The sequence below is a fragment of the Protopterus annectens genome, chromosome 3.part1 (genome assembly GCF_019279795.1).
Source record: "Protopterus annectens isolate FY-2018-M chromosome 3.part1, PAN1.0, whole genome shotgun sequence".
Classification (NCBI taxonomy): Eukaryota; Metazoa; Chordata; order Ceratodontiformes; family Protopteridae; genus Protopterus; species Protopterus annectens.
Window position 1 is genome coordinate 1,408,628,198 of NC_056732.1, and position 20,243 is coordinate 1,408,648,440.

At 39.9% G+C, this 20,243-nt stretch overlaps 1 protein-coding gene across 15 annotated transcripts in view; it reads right to left on the reverse strand.

Annotated features, from left to right (window-relative positions):
- SCRIB (scribble planar cell polarity protein) overlaps positions 1–20,243 on the reverse strand; it is a 2,800,411-nt gene that overhangs the window by 2,701,016 nt on the left and 79,152 nt on the right. For all 15 annotated transcript variants that reach the window (XM_044067477.1, XM_044067487.1, XM_044067486.1 and 12 more), the window contains exon 5: positions 654–772. In XM_044067477.1, the coding sequence (XP_043923412.1) occupies positions 654–772 (119 nt within the window). The remainder of the gene's footprint in view (positions 1–653; positions 773–20,243) is intronic.

Consider the following 20,243-nt stretch of genomic DNA (forward strand, 5'->3'; position numbering starts at 1 on the left):
TAAAAAAAAAAAAGGGTTTAAAAAAGGGCAGAAAAATAAAAAAGGCTCCCCTCTCACAAAATGATAATGGGAATGCTAAGAACCCTGTGTATTTTTTATTTTACATTTGTTTACCGGGATAGTGCGACTGGACACGTCCATTTTCAGCAGAGGACCGGGGAGAAAAGCTCCACAAAAGGCCAACTGTTCCAAGTAGCATAGCTGAAAACATGGAAAAAAGTGGTAGTAGACTCGTCTCATTACTTAAATACTTCAAAACAGGAAGTTATAAAGTGAACATATATCACTCCTGATGTCAATACATGTATGCATACACAAAGTAAAGGAAATGTAGTAGTCAACTGATAGACATGCTGTCAGAAGACCACACTTTGATATGATTACATTATCCTGCTTCTCTTATTTTGTTAATATATGCATGGATTTGATTTACTGCATTTCTACCTTACTAAAACAGAAAAGGAGACTGATTTGCTATCCTGCTTTGAAGCCCGCATAACCTTGTAACAAGAGCTTCAAATATAAAAACGGTAGTGTAATTTCAAGCGGTCAAGTCAATTCCAGGTAGTGGTCCACTACTACAGCAAAGTGAACATCCATGATTCAGTGTTCCATGTGAACACTCTTAATTCTTCATTTATGATTTTTCTTACCATGAGGAGGTTCTCAGTTAGTATTAATTCTGTTAAGTTTTCACAGTCTCCAATTGATTCTGGTAACTGCATGATCCGATTCTGGTCCACTTTCAGTATGGACAGTTGTTTTAACCGCCCTGCAAAGACAGAATATAAGTTAAGGTCAATCGTAAATAATGTTAACGTGCAGATTCCAAGCATACAGAGTCACATTGCCATTATAAAAAGGACAGTTGTGCAAGAACTAAAGTAGATACCCTAGTAAATTCACTAATGCAGTACTAATTCTTGAGATTCCTGCCTGTAGAAGCCCAATGCTGAGCCCAAATACTAGAACTTGCACCTTCACCTTCCACACCTGGCAGACTTCCTTCTTTTTGGGTGGTGTCAGATAAAGAAACCTTTTGCAAACTGTTTCACTCGCAACTGGGTTAACAGGCAGAGATGGCAGAAGCATATATATTTCAGACAGGCATAATGTTGCCCTGCTATGTACAGGTCTGACAGGCAGGTGAGGGCTACAGACACCAATACGGTAGTCCTTTTCCTCAGTTCTGGCACAAATGGGAGAATCTTTTCCATTTTACTATATGAGATTTTTCATGCTTGGTTTCTTGGCTTCCCTTAAGATGTGAACCACATCATCAGAAAGTGTGCCTGGAAGGGTTGGGCATGCTGAATTAGCCACACTGTAAGCCTTGGTATCCACAAGCTTGTCTGGCTATTTCACTCACTGTTCTGTGTTTGGTGTTTCTGTGCTGAAGCAGTTTAAGTGGTTCTTCCCGTCACTAAGCTTAGCAGGAGACACAGAATGCTCTGTGGGGCAAAACAATGCTATTACTCATAGCCAGCCTTACGCATAGGCCAACTAGGCGGCCGCCTAGGGCCCCCGCTCTAGTAGCGGCACTTTTCCAGTATTTATTTGGTGTAGGTAGACAAGGGTGGGGGTGCCATAGAGCTCTTCTGTCTAGGGCATCAGTTGACCTAAAGCTGCTCCTGCTATTACTATCACTTTTGGTCTCTCCTCCCAGACCTTCTACAATAGGTAGGCAATCAAAAGAATGGGAAAGAAAGCATACAGATGCAGACCTGCCTAGGGATTGGAAAAGGCATTTATTGCCCTGGCCTCTCATGTGCTTCCTGATGCAGCATTTGTTCAGTTGTCGGTTTTCAGAAGCAGCAGAAGAGTATTTCTAGCTCACGCCAAATGTGGACTAAATTCAAAAGCACTTCTACAATACTTTTGAGACTTAGTCTTGATCTGCTCAGATGGTCTGACAAGCTGCTGTTATAAGAAGAGATGTTCTGTGCCTAAGGCATTCTGTCAATTCTGCCTCCTATGGCAGTTCCCGCACCTGCATGGTTAGACTGCAAAGGAGAGAAGAGCGAGTTCTCCACAGAGTTTTCATTTATTAATTCTGTTGACCAGGTAGGTGGACTATTCTTACGACCTCTTTCAGCAACGACCCAAGGCCAAGTAGACAATTACAGATTTAACATATCAATAGTACACTATGTTACTTAAGTGTCAAACATAAATATAGTACATATACAGATTATCAGAGGTAGAGGCATTTAATTGTGTATCATGGGTGATGTGTTTTATGTAACTTACAGAGTCAAGAAACATACTGCTCATATCCAGTAAGTAACAGCATTCACTGTTGCTCTTCAATGGCTGACTTATAACAAGGAATTTGCAGAATGAACATTCTGCAGTTATATTGACTGATCATACATGTATGTGCAATATTAACACAGACATATGAATGCGTTCTCCACTTAGTTTGCAGATGCAAAGCAAGGAGGTCTGCGCCAATTTAGGCTAGTAGCTTGACATCTTCTCTTATGTTAAGTCCAAACACTTGCACTCCTTCTCAAGTGAAAGTACCAGCTGTTTCGAATAAGATAAACTTCTGCAGTTTCCTTATGTCTTGTAGGGAGGGGTGTTGGGGGCACAGTCCCTCACATTGGAGGGGGTGCAGGAGGCGCAGCCCTCCACCTACTTAGCTTTTATATTCATGAATATCATTCCACTGAAAGCTAACCATATATAACTAAAAGTTACGGACCCCCCACCCCCCAACTATATATACTAATGCCAGGATCATACTACAGTGTGAAAAAGGGCATACATGTTTTATTTGCCCAACAGTACTTACATTCAGTGAAATGAGTTTTCAGATTTGAGCAGAGAGTACAGCTAAGGGTTGGTAAGCCAAGAGATGTTAATGAATACAGAGATGAGAATAGGTCTAAAGACTGAACACTGTGGCACCTATGATGAGAAGGTTGTTTTGTTTTCAGAGGTGTTTGGCCCATGAGGGACAGTGAAAGTTCTACTGGTTACGTATGCACTTTACCACTGCAGGATGCTTTTGCCTACACCAGCATTAGCTAGTTTTTAATTATAAGACTCAAATGCACATTTCAGCGTGATGAGCAGTTCCTGTATATCCTCTGACCACTGCTACAAATATGTGGTTTGTTGCACAGAATAATGATGGTTACAAAAATACATGCTGTCTGACAACAGGTCATATCTAGCGATATGTTCCATTACTTGGTTGTACTGAAATTCTTCCAGAACCTTAGGTAGTGAGCATAGTATGGAGATTGGTCTGTAGCCAGAAGCTGTTGTAGGATGTTTAACTTTTGGTATTTACTACAATGACTCCATGCTTCCACGAGTAAGGGATTAGACCTGCTTAAGTATAAGATTGTTGATATGCTCCACTGGTTTGTATATATACTTATCTACTATTTGAAGAAACTTAGGGTGCAATGTTGTGTTTTACTGACGCGTTCATTACATTTAAAGTTCCTTTAACACCTGTTAACAAGAAACAACTAAAGTGGAAAAGAGTCTGCAGACAGAAAATAGCGTTTGCTTTTGAAATATTAACAGTTTGTCAGTTATGTGCATTATGACCAATGGGAGCACTGCATATATAATGGAAATGTTATTGAGTAGATCAGGGTTAAGTTCTCAATGAATACTTCAGAAGGGTTTCAGGCCATTAGACAATGACTTTCATCTAAGTATACTTTATGCATCATATTACTGTAGTATTGTCTTGCTAGGATTTGCAGGGTTCATTTTTGCTAAATGTACCCAAATGCTAATATGGCTAGAAAAAACACCATCACATCTTTGATGTTTACATGCTTTTTTGCTGACGTTCCTGTCACAAGTTCCAAGCATTAATTTCCTTCACATGGGATCCTCCATACAGAATCTAAGCAGTTTGTTGTGTTAAGAGAGTCTGAAATTATGGCTGCATTCTGAATTAAACTCCTGAATACAGACATATTTGTCCTAAACAACAAAAAAGCTTCTTCCTGATGCAGGGCAGGAGGGGGAATGCTGGTCTGCAAGGAAAGTGTTTGTTGGGCCCCATCTGTTTTTGGGATAAGCACTGCAGTTTTCATATGTGCAACCTTGCTAAAGAATCATCAATATGCAGCAGGCCATGTACCACAAAGCCTCTGAGGAACTCCCTGGCAATGAAATGGTTACCAAGTAGTAACCTTGCTGAAGTACTGAGCTAAGAACATGATAATGTCTGGTCAAGGATAAGGCAATCATCCAGGTAGGCATAAATGTGAATGCCCTTCATCTTGCAAAAGGTAATGCCTAGAGACAGGTATCACAGGTAAACACTCAATGCAACAGACAGGCTAAGGGAAAGGATATGAACTGGTAGTGGAAAGCTCCTTGTCTCAGATCATAGGCACTACATATGTCCCTTTTGCTGTAGAGATGTGGAGACACTCATCCTTTAGATCTAATGTCACCATGAGGATTCATTGGCCTCAGCACTTCCAACTTTGAAAATTACAAACTTGTTAGTCTTGATAGGTCTAGAACATGTCTCCCACAGCATTACGCTGAATTTGAATCCAGTGCATTGCTTGCTCAAACATGCAGGTACAAATAGAAAAAAAAATATTATCCCAGGTAAAACATAGGATTTTTACTTCTGATGCAATGACAACTAAAAAAAAAGAAGTTATGTACTCACCATAACGTTCCATGTTTGTTGTCCATCTCGCCGTTCATTCTTACAATGATGGGTTCGGAAACCATTCTCAGCTCCGACTCGGCCGACTACATAGCTGAAAGTCTCAAACCTGGCTCATGGCAAGTAGGTATCCCACAGTGCAGTAGTGTAATTCCCCAGATCTTGTTTGCTGCTACTGCTGAATGAAATGTAAACTATATACATATACACAAATATATACTATATATATATATATATATATATATATATATATATATACTATACCTAATAGGAGAAACAAAACTCCTGAAGCTAGTAAAAACATCCACCAGATCCACAAGGAGTCTTTGGCAGGGGGAAGGAGGGAGTGTTCTTAAGAATGAACGGCGAGATGGATAACAAACATGGAACATTATGGGGAGTACATAACTTCTTTATGTTATGTTTATTTATTTATTTATATCTGTCGACCGGGAGTGTCCGACTGGACGTAGGTCCATTTTCAGCGGAGGCCCGGGGAGAAAAGCTCCACAGTTAAAATAAACAATAGTCACATTGGATTACATAGCGATAAACTATTTACATAGCAATTGCTTACAACATATTTACAGATGAAGAACATAGTACATCAGTAGACAACTAAAATCTTTATCTGTGAAGTACATAACAGACATTAACAAATGTTAAAATAAGAAGTTCCTGCTGTATAAGTACTAGGCTTATGAGCATCTGAGCTTGCAATAATCAAGGTAGTTAGTGGAGTGGAAAGAAAGGTAGTGGCTGGATGGGGTGGGTGATATTAGAGTGGGAGTTGCAAGGGCATAGCCAGCATGTTTTTAGGTGTGCTTTTAGTAAAGTTTTGAAGTGGGTGCATGATGGTACGGAGGTAATTGTGGGTGGGAGGGAGTTCCATAATTTGGCTATGGTGCAAGAGAATAGTGCTTCACCAGAGTTATTGGCTTTAGTGATCTGCAAGTGATTTTTGTTGCTGGATCTTAGTGGTCTAGTGGTGCGATAGGGTTGGAGTAGATTCTGGAGGGATGGGATATTTAGTGGATGGTTTACTAGTTTGTGGGCGAGTGAGAGTTGATACCATTGAAGGAGGTGAGGGAGTTCAAGCCAGCCCAGTTCAGCAAGTGAGAGAGTGGTGACTACGTTAGGATGCCCCTGTGGCGAATTTGGCAAATTTGTTGTATCAGGTCTCTAGCTTGTTTAGATCGCATTGCCTTAGGTTGGTATATATTGGAGAGGCATAAAGTAGGGTGGGAATTTGCTACTGAAATCTTTGCTGCTTTGGTGAGAAGATGCTTATTTCTGTATAACGCTCCTAGTTTTTTGTGGACTTTTTTTTGGGTCATGGATATGTGAATGTCAAATTTTAGTTTATTGTCTATTTCCACTCCTAGCAATTTGGTGTGTTCAGTTGGGTATATAGTGGTGTTGTCTTTTGCTGTGATGTTAAAGTGAGAGTTGTTTTGAGTATGTTTGATGGGTTGGAAGATGAGTAGTTTAGTTTTGTTTGAGTTGAGTATTAATTGGGTATCGGATAACCAAGTTTCAACAGAGGAAAAGGCTTCCTGTGTGACTTTTTGCAGTTTGGGTAGGGACTGGGCTGAGCAGATGATGGTCGAGTCATCTGCATATTGTATGAGTGTGCCATGTGTGGTGGCAGAGGCTAGATTATTTGTGAAAATAGAGAAGAGTAGGGGTCCAAGGATGGATCCTTGGGAAACCCGTATGGAGACAGGTAGTTGGGGAGATATGTCATTCTGCCATACAACAGATTGTTGGCGGTCAGACAGGTAACTCTGAAACCAGTTGGTGACTGATTGTGAGAAGGATAGGTTATTGAGGACAGAGATAAGTTGTTTGTGCAGGACCATGTTAAATGCTTTAGATAGGTCTGGTCTGGAAAAGTAGCAGAGGAGAGATAGCCATTGTTTTTATGCTGAAGGATAGTGTTAGTAAAGGAGAGTAAGGCAGTGGTGGTGCTATGGTTTGGTTGGAAACCATGCTGAGTATTGGAAAGGAGGTTGTTAGTAAGGAGGTAGTCTGAGACCTGAGAGTGTATGCATCTCTCTAGTATTTTGGAGAGTGGAGATGTTGTCCTATCTCGCCTTCATTCTTACAATGATGGGACAGCGTCCCTAGCACCTTTTCCCTGGGTGGCTCACGAGGGTACGCCTTTAAGCACCGTGGAACCAAAGGAGGCCCTGTCCCTGGAGGCCAAATCCACTTTGTAATGCGTGACAAAAGTATGTGGAATGGAACAAGTAGCTGCTGCACAAATATTATCCATGGGAATACTGGCTTGAAAGGCAGATAACATAGCTATTGTTCTAGTGGAATGAGCCTTCACTTTGAAGGGTAAATCTCTGTGATTTGTGGTATATATGAATATAATACAGTTAGAAGGCCAATTGGAAACAGTAGTTTTAGAAACTGACCTACCCTTTTTCACATTAGAGAAGGATACGAATAATTGGTCAGATTTTCTAAAATCTTTGGTCCTATGCAAATAGAATCTGAGTTGTCGACGCATGTCTACTTGATGTAATTTGTATTCTGCCTTGTTGCTATGATTAGGAAAGAACATTGGAAGCTCTAGAGATTGAGTTATGTTATTTGGAGAAGAGACCTTTGGTAGGAAAGATAAATTAGTTTGTAATACCCTATGCTTATGAAAAATCAAATATGGTGGTTTAATAGAAAGAGCTTGCAACTCTGACACTCTTCTAACAGATATTATAGCCACTAAAAACAAGGTCTTCCAGAAAAGGAACTTGAGGTCTGAAGATGATGAGGGCTCAAAAGGTGGTAACATGAGATGAGACAGAAAACTGAAATCCAGAGGAGAAAGGGATTCCCTTAAACGGAGGTCTTAATAAGGAAGCACCTTTTAAGAAGGCGCTACACAACCTGTGTGTCATTAAGTTGGAGAGAGAATCACCAATGTGGAAATTTGATATTGCAGTGAGTTGAACCCTAATGGTTGCTGCAGCTGAACCTTGCTAGAAGAGTTCCGCCAAACATTACAAAATAGAATGGATAGGTGCAGAAAAGGGATCAATGTTCCTGTTTTGAGCCCAAAAGGAAAACCTTTTCCATTTGCAAGAATACAGTTTTCTAGTGGAAGCTTTATGAGGACATTAAGATATGTTTAACTGTAGGAGTGAAATTGTGAAGCCTGACTAAATTGGGAAGTGGGGCAGCCAAGCTGTCAATTTTACAGTGTGGAGAGAAGGCTGAAGCTTCCCTGACATATAAGTCAGATGATCTTGAACTGGGTCCAGAGTCCAAGGCTTCTCCTATAGATGAGGCCAAAGGAAGAGGAATAAAACTTGGCGAGGCCAGTAAGGAGCAATGAGAATGAACCTGCTTCCCAAGTACTGTGCTTTCTGAATGACTCTGGGTATGAGAGGAAACAGAGGAAAAGCATACAGAAGTCCCGAGGGCCAATCGTGAGCAAGTGCGTGTCTCAGTGTCTCCCCCTGAGGGGGGGGATTAGGGTACAGTAGATGCTGCACTTGGCATTCATGGGAGTGGGAAAGGGATCACAGCAAGGCAGACCCCATGTTTGGAAAATCATTTCCGCTACATTCTGATTGAGAGACCACTCGTGGGGCATTAAAATTGCTCTGCTCAGCTTGTCTACTATCACGCTGGACTTCCCCAGAATGTGTGTTGCTATTAGAAAGCGCTGGGAAGAAACTGCTCATTGCCAAACTCTTAGGGCTTCTCGACAAAAGGGGTAAGATCTGGTTCCCCCTGCTTGTTTATGTACCAAGCCACAGACATACTGTCTGAATGTATCGCAATTGTCCCTAGAGGGAGAGAGAGACATGAAGTGCTTGCAACGCAAGAAGCACTGCTCTCATCTCTAGGACATTTATATGCAAGGGAACCAACAAGATCGGACCTGAGGTCGATGTAGGAGCTTCACTAACCCGGGCAGACGCTCTAAAGGATAGACTCGGCACCGAAGATCGGGGCTAAGAACTATGAAAAGCTTCCTCAAAGGTTGGCTTAAAGAGCCCTTTCAGGATCAATTTGTTTCTCCTTTCTTGAAGTACTCTTGCACTGAAAGAATGACAAAAAGTAGTCTTCTTGTAGGTGAATAGCACCAGGGCAATAAACACATATAACATGTCCATCTGTGATGGACATTTTGTGAGCACTTCTAGCATTTTTTAAAGCCCGAAGGCTTACGTTCCCTCTCTTTTGGGTCTTTGGACATAATTAAGATAAGGCCAGAAAAACAACAAGAAAATTTTACTATTCAACTATTGAACTATTAAGCTACACAGAATAGTAACTACGGGAAACACGAGGAAACGGACAACCAGGGAGAACAAATAGGGCCTCTAACTGAAACAGTCCTATTTTCCAGACAAAACTACAATTAACTACAAGCCCTCTGACTTAAACGAGCTCCTAATAAACTAGACAAACAGAAAGCAACTACTAAAAGGGATACAGTTAGGCCTACAAAGCGATGGCAAAAGCCGCACCAAAGGGGATAAAACTATAATAATTTAACTGAATGCAGTAAAAGGCACAAAGATTTAAATATAACTAAATAGTAAGCTCTCTATTATCAGATATAACAGTATAGAGGAAAAATAATAGAAACTTTGTCACAACTTGGCCACGGCCAACCTAGTAAAGCGGCAAATGAGATCTGGGGAATTACACCACTGCATTGTGGGATACCTACTTGCCACGAGCCAGGTTTGAGACTTTCAGCTATGTATTCGGCCGAGTTGGAGCTGAGAATTGGCTCTGAAACCATCATTGTAAGAATGAAGGCGAGATAGGACAACTTAACATGAATGGTTTTAGGCCATTACTCCATTCTGTGTATTGAGCAGAAAAAAACACAAGTGCAATGCTCAATGTCAGACTGGCAAGTAAAGGTAAGTGAACTAAAGCCAGTAGGGTCACACACTGCAAATTTATACGTCAGTTTTGAGAGTTCATTAAGAAAGTTTCTGGTACTACCAATAGGGTTGTTCACCTCCAAAGCACATCCAAGACTGCAATTCTAACCTCATAGCTTCCAGTGCAGCAAATCTCTAAAATCTGACTGCTCCAGTTTAGTTTCTTGAAAGCCTGGAACTAAAGCCATGGATGTTACAAACTCAAAAATACACATTTGCCACTGAAATGCACAGTTTTTTTTTTTTTTTTTACTGTTTTATCTGATATGAATTCAGTAGTGACATATTAGGATCATTACTGCATGCTGCACATTAGAGCAAAGTTCAAAACAGCACCCCAATGTAAAGCATTTAATTTACAAAATTAAACAGCAGCAGTGAACACCTCTAAATGCAGCAATGTAATGCCTGTGTGTAAAATACCATCCCAGTCCCCCCTCTGATAGTTCATAATCACACTTTCAGGAAGTAAGAACACAATCTGCTACAAAAACACTTAAGCCTCCTGCTCTACCCTTAGAGGTTTCAGTGCAGCACTAATCTACCATCTTCCCCCAAGCTTCAGTTGTTCAAAAAATGGTGCTTTACAAATGGAGAAATATAGAGAGGACTGTTACTTTTGATGTAATGACAATAGAGTACAGAAGAATTCTAGGGCATTTTGTATTTTTATTAAACAAAAGTTCATCAAAATAACACTGGAAACCTACCAGTAGTGAAAAAGTCTTTAGTCCCTTTAGTTTTATATACAGGTCAGGCACATTTTTATTCACCAGAGAAAAAGTTGTGGACAATAAAAGAGTTGAAGATTTTTTTCCGGGAGGGGACAAGGGTCAAATGGGATAAGTTAATCCTTCCAAAAGACCAAGGTAGTTTAGAATTACCTGACTTGAATATTTTTGAGCTATACAGTTAATGGTCATATACTCAACACAAGCAGAAAGCTGTAATTCAAAGTGGAAAGGGATAATGAGGAGTCACGTGGGAAATTCAAGAAATAAGGACAGAGTGAGATTCTGGATGCAGACCCTTAAGAAGAACAATAGCCACACAGAATATTATATTCATAAAGTAGCAGAAACTATTCTAAGAGCCAAGCCAACATGAGAATGGGGAAAGGGGATTCTGCCAATAGGGATGGCTGCACTTAGGGATACAGAGAACAGGGAATGGGGGGGCTGGAATTTACTAGAGAAAACTGGCAAAGAAACCAATGTTCTGAGAACAAATAGCTACAGAGAAAAAACTAACAGTATGAGAACTGGCCAAGAAAACAACTGGACTGCAAGCTAGAGACTGTGGATTGACATCACAGTATAAGTAAAGAGAAAGGGAGAGGGGAATCATAAGTGAAAGACCAGCTTTGGTACAGTTTTTAGTTGAATCTAAAAAGGAAGCTGCTGTTAAAAAGGATAAGTCATATGGCATACAAAATATTGCATGACAACTATAGGAATCAGAGAAGACAGGGAAGATAGACTGGATAAGCAATTCACAAGAAAACAACGGGAGGAGATACGTACAGTTCTCAACTATGCAACAAAGTCTAGAAGATTTAAGATGTTTGCTTGGAAGTGTTTGCATGGGTATTTTTATACCCCAAGCAGACTCCAAAAAATTTTTCCTCAGGTAGATTCTGGCAAATGTTGGAGGAGTGATGGGGAAGAAAGAGGCAGCTAACAACACATTTTTTGGGAGTATGATTTAGCAGACTTCAAAATATCCCTACAGAGTACTCTGTCAGAAATATTGGGTGTGTAAATGGGTGTAACTAAGGAAATTAATTTCTGAACTGGGACACAGAATCTGAACTGCATAGCCACAGTAAGGCCTTGTTAAGTTTAATTCTGATGGCAACAAAAAAGCAATTATTAGAACATGGAAATCAAAGGATAAACCAAATGTATTTGAAGTGATGAATATTTTAACACAGACACAAGAATTGGAAGTGTGATCTTTAGAAAATGGTAGGAACAACTTATATATTAAATTGAAAATTGTGGGAACAATACATGCAGAATAATGTTGGACTGATAATTGCATAAAATATTTTATGTGATGTGCAAGATCTGCAACTGTGAACATATTAGCATAGTTTGTTTTCTTTTACATAATGTATGTTTGCTATGTCGAGTGATAATTCAATAAAGGTGTTAAAGAAAAACCATGGATACCATGTGCAATATGGAATGTTAGACTGTGGCAGTAAAGGCATATGTTACAAAACCTCTGGTGCCTACTTCTGAAAGACTGTAATCTCAGTTATCCCTCCAAATTTCATTATGAAACTAAGGTGGTAGTATGCAAGACAATATGCTAGAAAATGTACTTAATACTCCTATTTTATGCCTTAGGTATTTCAGTACAGCTCATTATTGAATTTGAGATAACCAGCTAAGCAGACAAAGCATAGCACTGTACTCATATTCTGTAAGTGAAAAATATTCTGATGAAAATATATAATGTTTACTTCTGACATAATGAAAATTTAGTATATATACATTCTGAATATAAGATTTACTAGGCTTTTTGTGTACTAGTCAAATAGGTCCCAGATTAAGACAGTATAGTACCAGACTGTGACAAAGTTAAATGAAACATTGGATTTACTAGCTGTATAACAGACTACATGTACATTTCCTGAAAGCAGTCCGCAACAAAATTCAGGAACTTCCCAACAAGATACTCAAGTACAAAACACACAGTTAAGAAAGCAATTTTATCCCCAAGGGTTTTATTTCTCCATCCTGATTTACATGGCACAGACCATCTTCATAAGTATATAATATGTAGTTTCCACTGTATATGCAGTAAAGAAAATGCCACCTTGGTTGAAATAAAAATAATTTTTTGCTTCTGGTCCAATGAGGTCTTAGTGCACATATATTCTGGACAACAATTTTAGCCAGTCTAGTGAGCAATGGTCAATAAGTACCCAGGTGAAAACTAGTATAAGTGCCAGACTGGAACAATAAAAGCCAGTAAATGATGGATATGCTAGCTGTATACAAGTGGCTACGCCACAACTCCCTTAAAGTAGCTTAAGCTAAAAAAAAACAAAGACCTCTAGTAACATATTTGTGTACAACCCCACACACACGCACTGTTCCAGTAGATTTTGCCTCTTCTGAAAGGCTATACCATCTCTGACTATGAAGACATCATAAATATAATGATCATGCTGCTTTCAAATGTCTCCCTCTAACAAACCATGTCAATCGCTCAGAACTGATCCATAACTGTTCTTTGCTTTCATAACCACCAACCCCAAAATATGATACCAATATTCTATACATCTGATATGTCACTGAGAAGAGGAAAACATAGCCACAGTAGCACATTTCAGCTTGCTGTTAGATATACTCAGCTTCCCAACTCACCATATTTGTATTTAACAGTGATTGTGTAATACCCTTGTGCTTCTATGTATAGTATCTCTCCTCAACCCTATCCCCAAGTCATTCACCTTCTGACTGCATCTCTAATATTTGATTTCAAGGAAAGTGAAATAAATAACTGGTCACACTAATTTACTCCAAACTGTTCTTGTACATGTATACATGCCCCCCAAACTAGCTATATTAGCAAGTGTTTTGCATGAATCATGTAATTGCCCTTTGGTTTCATAAACAGCCCCACCAAAACTATACACCAACTTTCTGTGCACATTTGTGATGTGTGATTGTGAAGTAAAATGCACACTGGCATCAGAAATACATTTTAAATTGCTGTTCAAAGATGCAAACACTCTGAGTTAGCTAGATCAGACAGCTGTCCTGTGTTTTCACACTTACCTTGACTCCCTTACCTCACAAAAGTTAGCCACCCTTTATTTACCCTTTTGATACCAGGTTATGATAAAAGTGAAAGAAAAACTATCACATTAATGCATACAAAATTGAAGATATCAGATACTGTACATGCTGCACCCACCCACTGAAAAGAAAATGAATTAACCACTTTATTGTGATCATCCTAATTGTCCTTTGCTTTCAACCACAGACTGGCTTCTCCAAAACTACAGTCACATCTGTTAGTTACCTGCAATGTGACTGTCTAAAAGCAGTGACGTAACAGCCAATGTAATGTATTTCATCTTGCTGCTACAGGGTATCTTACCCCACACTGACTGTCATATAACTGAATAAACAAACCATGGGCACTTGGATCATCATTAGGACCAGCTATGTCAACGATTCCTGCACGCACATGACACTCCAAAATGCAACTAACAGCTAAACTAGCAGGGCTGCCATCACAGGTTTGGGTTATTACACCGACTCCAGCCCCTAATCATGGCCAGTCTCTGCCTACTGTCTGAGGCTACGTTTTCTACTAGAACAATCAGTTTAACCGGATTAAAGCCCACTAACCTCCCCCAGAAAGTGCCACTACTCAAACTAGAGTACCACTGGCCATATTCAGGGCTTCACCACTGTAAGACAACAGTGCAGGAGGTGCTTTAACTGAGCAATGAAAGCTCGTTAACTGGTGTGAGTGGTCATACACCCATGTGCATAGTTCATTATGAAATTTGAAGCAAGACTGATAAGGACATATTGTCTATTTGAAAAGTCAAAACAGGAAGGAAGATAAAAACACACACACGAGAAAACTGTTAAACAGCAAACAAGCAAGCCACATCAAGAAAGCCTGCATGTCTATACCTGAAGAGAATAGTACAGCAAGATTCTACAAAGCATCAAAATAAAACACCTGAATCAAACATCTCACAAAACCAACAGCAATGTCAAAAACAGCAGGAACATACCAGTGTTTCATGCTCACTGAAATGCTGTGCTGTGTGCGCCACAACTGAATCTTCTGATCATCATCAACAAAGAGAAATCCGTATTACCCCTCAAAGACTCAGAAAAATCCAGTACTCAAACTATATTGGGTCCAAAACAAACCAAGAAAAAGCTTTGCACTGTGGAGGGTGTGTTCACTTCCTAAACTACGTTAAGCACTTAGTTCACTTAATAAAAATCCAACTGTAACATACATGCTGCAAAATAATCAAATAGAAAATAGTAGGTAGTCCACAGTTGAGTTAAAAATAGAATATCCTTTATTAAAACACACAACCAAGCAATCCTAGTTTAGTTTAATGAAAAGCATCAAAAGCATTCCTTATTTATATATAATCAGGTTGTCTGGAGCAAGGCAGTAGTTACAGAGGGTGGTTCTGTTAAGAGCAATAAAAGCATTAAAATCATTCCTTTAACCAAATTCCCCTTCCCCCTTAACACTGATGAAGTATTAATTTGCTACAAAAGCGATCCCTGTTGAACTTGCATATTTATTAATATTTATTCTGGTAAATGTTTATTGGCACCCCGTTTTTGCTAGTCAGTCATTTTTTAGTTTCTTAATTAAGTTTTGATTAGTTAGTTAGCCTATACATAAGCTGGTGTTAGGCACCCGACACTTGCAGGGTCCCCAAATTTCCTGACTACAGGTCAGAGCCCCCACTGGGATGCAGCCATCGAGATTCAGTAGCAGGTATCAAGGTTTCGGCAATAAAAATCTTGGTTAAGAGATTGCAGTTTGCGTTTGTACTTCTTCCCTTGTACTTCCTGACTCGAGAGGTGATGTTGGCAAAAGCTGCAATCTATCAGGTTCGCTTTAAGACCTGACTGGCTGCAACTTGAATTTTTTCTTTTTTTTTTTTTAACTGATGACATGAACACGAAGACCCGATTGGTCCAGATGAGCTAGCAGCACTTCTGCATCTATGTTGATTTACATTCAGCAAAGCACATGCTGCAAGCTTTGCTTTATTAATGTTTTACTAGTAAAGATTTAAGACATGGAGTTAGTTTTGGATTTGAGGTCGAGGAGCGAGAGCTCAAGGGATTAGGAAAGCTCTTCTTAGTAGGAACTTTATAAACTATGCTTTTAACTTTTAAGGAGCTTTTATAACTATGTTTTTAACTTTTAAGTGCAAACTAATTTACTCAAAAGAAAAAAAACTGCCCTTTTCAGGACAACAGAAAGCTCTTGTGGAAAAATGTCAGCCTGTCGTCAGGGTAAGCATAGCTCTCAAGTGTTCTGGACATTCTGCAAAAATCTGATTTTTGACTAACATGTTTGGTCTTTTTATCATAAAATTTGTAGTTTTCTGGATTTTTGTGGCAAATTAGTGATAACTGAATTCACCAAATAATGACAGGCTGAGTTTCAGACTTCATATTCTTCAGAAAATGCATGGTAACAAAGACCTTTTATTCTAGCAAATTTAAGTTTGTAAGAGCAATATTTAAATCCATCCCTATTTTGGGGCTTTGTTCCCCCCATTATCTTTGGCTTTGTCTAGATTTTTTGTGCTAAGAGGTTGAGAGCTATGGTGAGCATGACTGACCAGGTTAGCTAGTACTCCCATCAGTAAACAAGGTTACATAAGCAGAAGTTTAATAAACACTGGCATGTTAGCTGTAATGCAGGCAAATACAATCTAACAAGAAAACAGTAAAACTGACAGAATTACTATGAAGAAAGTAATTAAGCAAAGAAGGAAATCAGATATCACACTCAAGTTATACGCTATCCAGAAGTCTGATCTAGTTTAGAGTGGGGGGGGGGGTGTACTGAAATAAAGATGCAACAGTAAATATGAATAAAATAAAGCATATGCTTGTGTTGGTGATTTGCACGGAAACATAGGAAGGAGCACGCTGGTTGGGAAGGAGTAAATGACAGGAAGGAGGATCAATGTCTTTTCAAAATATTTTAGCTTATTGCGAAATTCGTGAAGAGCCTCAGTGTTTCTTATATTAGGTGGCAGTGCATCATAGAGTTTAGGGATACAGATTAAAGAAGCTTAGCCCAACTAATTAGACAGTGAACTCAGAGCCAGAAGAGTAAAAGAAGAACTGTGACCCAAATTATAGGATGAAAGTCAAAATGGAGTTTTGAGGCTAGCTAGGGTAAAATATTGCTTGTATTACAGGCAAATCCAACTTTAGGCATTAACAAAGCCTGCAGTCGCTGGTGGGCCTCCAGCCACAGCAAGTTTATCTTATTTTGATACTTTGTAACATGTTAGTAAAACCAATAAAAGTTAGTAAGCAATCGTGTGTACTTAATAAACCAGTTGTGTAACAGTAACTCTTATTTATATCACCTTTAAAACCGAAGATATCTCTAGTTATAGTAACAGTATTTTGTCAAACAGGCTTCACAATTTAATCAAATATTTTACCAATGACACAGTGCCCTTTGGCTTAATTAAATCCTTCTGGTGGACATTTTCTCCACCAAAACTATCAGTCAGCTTTAGGCATCTGCAATACTCATGGCTGCAGGGTGTCATTTCCAATCATGCTTGACTGCGTGGAGGCCCTTTTAATCATCCTAGACTGTGTGTGTTGGCAATCAAAATGCCTGGTGCTAACTCACAGAAACAAAAATAGACCATAAATCCAGGAGAACAAAGCATCTCAATCATCATCCTTCTTTACTTTCTTTTTTTGGAGGGGGCAAGCCACCACACCATCCACACCTCAAAACTTGTATATACCAACTACAGGATGGCCATACATCAGAGAAAAGGGAATATTCCTGAAAATGACCACTGATGTGTCAATACCAGTGTTGCACAACTTACTGCTATTTACTGAAATAAGTACAAAACTAGTATTGCTATGATTTGTGTGTGTGTTGCAGTGTAAGAGAGTAACATGCTAGCTATGATGTATTTCACTTTCTAACAAATACATTATCAGCACTTCTATTATGCTTGTGTGGGTGGGGATGGGTGGTTGCAGTGTACTTTAAAATAAGCTGGTCATATTTTCTTACACTTATTAGATACATAGACCACAGCTATCTATTAGCAGGAAGAGGATGTATGAAAGCAACTGGTCATCACCACTATGGTGCAGTGAGTAGCACTGCAATCTCAGAGTGCTTTGCACTGGTTGAGTTCTTGGCTATGTGAAATCTGCATGCCTTCCCATGTCTATGTGAGTGTCTATTCATGTGCTATGGTTAACCCCAGCACCAGGATGAAAAACATGCAGCAAGAGAAATGAAATTTCTCCCTTTTCCCTGAAGGTGAAAGTGGAGTGTGTGCACACAGGTGTGCAAAAATATCATTGATTTTCATCTCTGCACACACAATAATGGTGGGATATATGCATTACTCTTATAGGTTCATAAGTAAATAATAAGCTACCAGCTTCTAGAATACTACACGCTTAGCCAATAACCAGAGATCAGAATTAAAACCTATACTATGTATTTGCTAGGTAAAGACCTAAACCCTTACGTCAATTCGACCTCCTCTACTTGGTAATAGTAAAAAAAAAAAAAAAAATGCAGTAATTCTATTTCAAAAATAAGGCATAAAATACATCACAGAACATTCAGACACTTATCTTTAAGGAGTCTGGTGGTGCCCACACTCCAGACTGTGTAAATGGATTTTGACATGGACTTCGTAGTCTCTGACATCACCCGCACCCATTCCAAAACCAGCCCTGCTCAGAAGTGTGTTTACTGAAGATTGCTGCAGGTTATGTGAGGGAGTCTGGGGATTGTGTGGTCATTTCTTTAATTTTCATCACAGTCAAACCTTACAGTTATGCACAGATCATCATCATAAAGTACAGTTTTGTACCTACCATAAATGTAGATGTTCGAGTGTATACACTGCTGCAGTCATTACACTTGGGTTATCCTACCGTCAGGCGGTTCCCCAATCGGCCTGAGTTCCAAAGTCTTGGTCCGGCGTCGGTTGCTGTCACCTCCTCCCTGACGTCAGTGCGACAGGGATATATAAGATGCAGCCAATGCCATTTTTTTCAGTTTTTCTTGCCCCAGATGTCAGGTGCCTCTAAATAGGTAGGCAATTCCAATTGCTAATAAAACATACATTAAAAGCAAAAAACAACTTACAGCTACCAGCAAATACTCCCCATAGGTAGTAAGGGTAGAAGACATAGGTACGTACCAGCCAGAAGGAGGGAGGGTAAGCTGGACTGCAGCAGTGTATACACTCGAACATCTACATTTATGGTAGGTATAAAACTGTACTATGTTCATCGTGTTACACTGCTGCAGTCATTACACTTGGGTAGAATCCTAAAGCTGAGGTAGGGTGGCTGGATCTATAAGGCATTAGGAGTGGCTAAAAGGCCCTGCAGCACTGCAGTGGCGAAGCCAGCTCTGGAGTTAGAGTATAGAGGCAGATGGTAATGCTTGGTGAAGGTATGTACAGAACTCCAAGTTGCTGCTTCCAAAATATCCTTGGTAGTGCCTCCCCTGAGGTAGGCAGTTGAAGTGGCTGTTGCCCTGGTGGAGTGAGATCTAATGTTGCTAGTTACAGGTTTTCCATGGTATGTGTAGCAGAAACGTATACAATGTCCTATCCCATTTAGAAATAGTCTGTTTTGAAATGGCTTTTCCCTGTGCTCCTGCAGCATATGCTACCAATAATTGCTCAGATTTTCTGAAAGCTTTGGTTTTGTCCAAGTAGAAGTGTAACTGCCTGTGAATGTCCAAAGAGTGCAGTAGTCTCCCCTTTATTCTGTGGTTTAGGATAGAAAGTTGGCAGGTGAATAGTTTGGTTTAGAGCCACACTGGATACCCCTTTGGCATAAACGTAGGGTTAGTTCTTAAAGACACCCTGTCCTGGTGGAAAATGAGGAAAGGTTCCACTGCCATTAGTGCCTGTAATTCTGAAACTCTTCGTGCTGATGTTATTGTCAGGAGCAGAACAGTTTTCCAAGAGATATATTTTAATTCTGCGGTGTTAGCTGGCTCAAAAGGAGATAAAGTTAGTTTTTCCAAAACAAAGTTGAGGTCCCAAGTTGGAGTAGGTGCTCTACGGGGCGGTCTTATGTTTTTAGCCCCTCTGAGGTACTGTTTTAACAGAGGATTAGAGAAAACTGGTGGATCCGTGTTGTAATGAGCAGAGATGGCAGAGGCGTGGATCTTGATGGATGAGAAGGGACAGGTCTTTGTCCAGCATCTCAGTTAAGTATTGTAGTATCTGAGGAATGTTTGGGACAAGAGGGTCAAGGCTGTGAGCTTAGTTCCAGGCACAGAATCTCTTCCATTTATCCGAATAGGCTTTCCTGGTACTAGGCCTTCTGGCCTCCAGAATAACATCCATAACAGCTTTGGAGAGAGGCATTGATTGCTTGACTAAGGCCTTCTCGCCTCCAGAATAACATCCATAACAGCTTTGGAGAGAGGCATTGATTGCTTGACTAAAGAATTTTCCATGCAGATAGTTTTAAGGTCTTTAGCTGGCTGTGTAGTATTTGATTGTTGTGCTGAGTCAGCAGATGTGGGATACGAGGCAAAATCCAGGGTGGTTCTTGTGCTAAGCTCCTTAAGATTGGGTACCAGTGCTGGCGTGGCCAGTCTGGTGCAATCAGGATCATCTTTGGCTCTTCTTGCCTGGCTTTTATGAGTACCTTTGGCAGGAGAGGTAGTGGTGGGAAAGCGTATACTTGTAGGTTCTCCCAGCTGAATGAGAGGGCATCCACTTTCCATGCTTGTGGATGGTAACTCCTTGTGCAGAATTTTTGCAGTTGGAAATTTCTTGGGGATTCAAACAGATCTATGTCCGGGCTCCACCATTTCTGTGTTATCATTCTGAATATTTTTGGATTCAGTTCCCATTCGTGGGGATCCATGATGTTTCTGCTTAA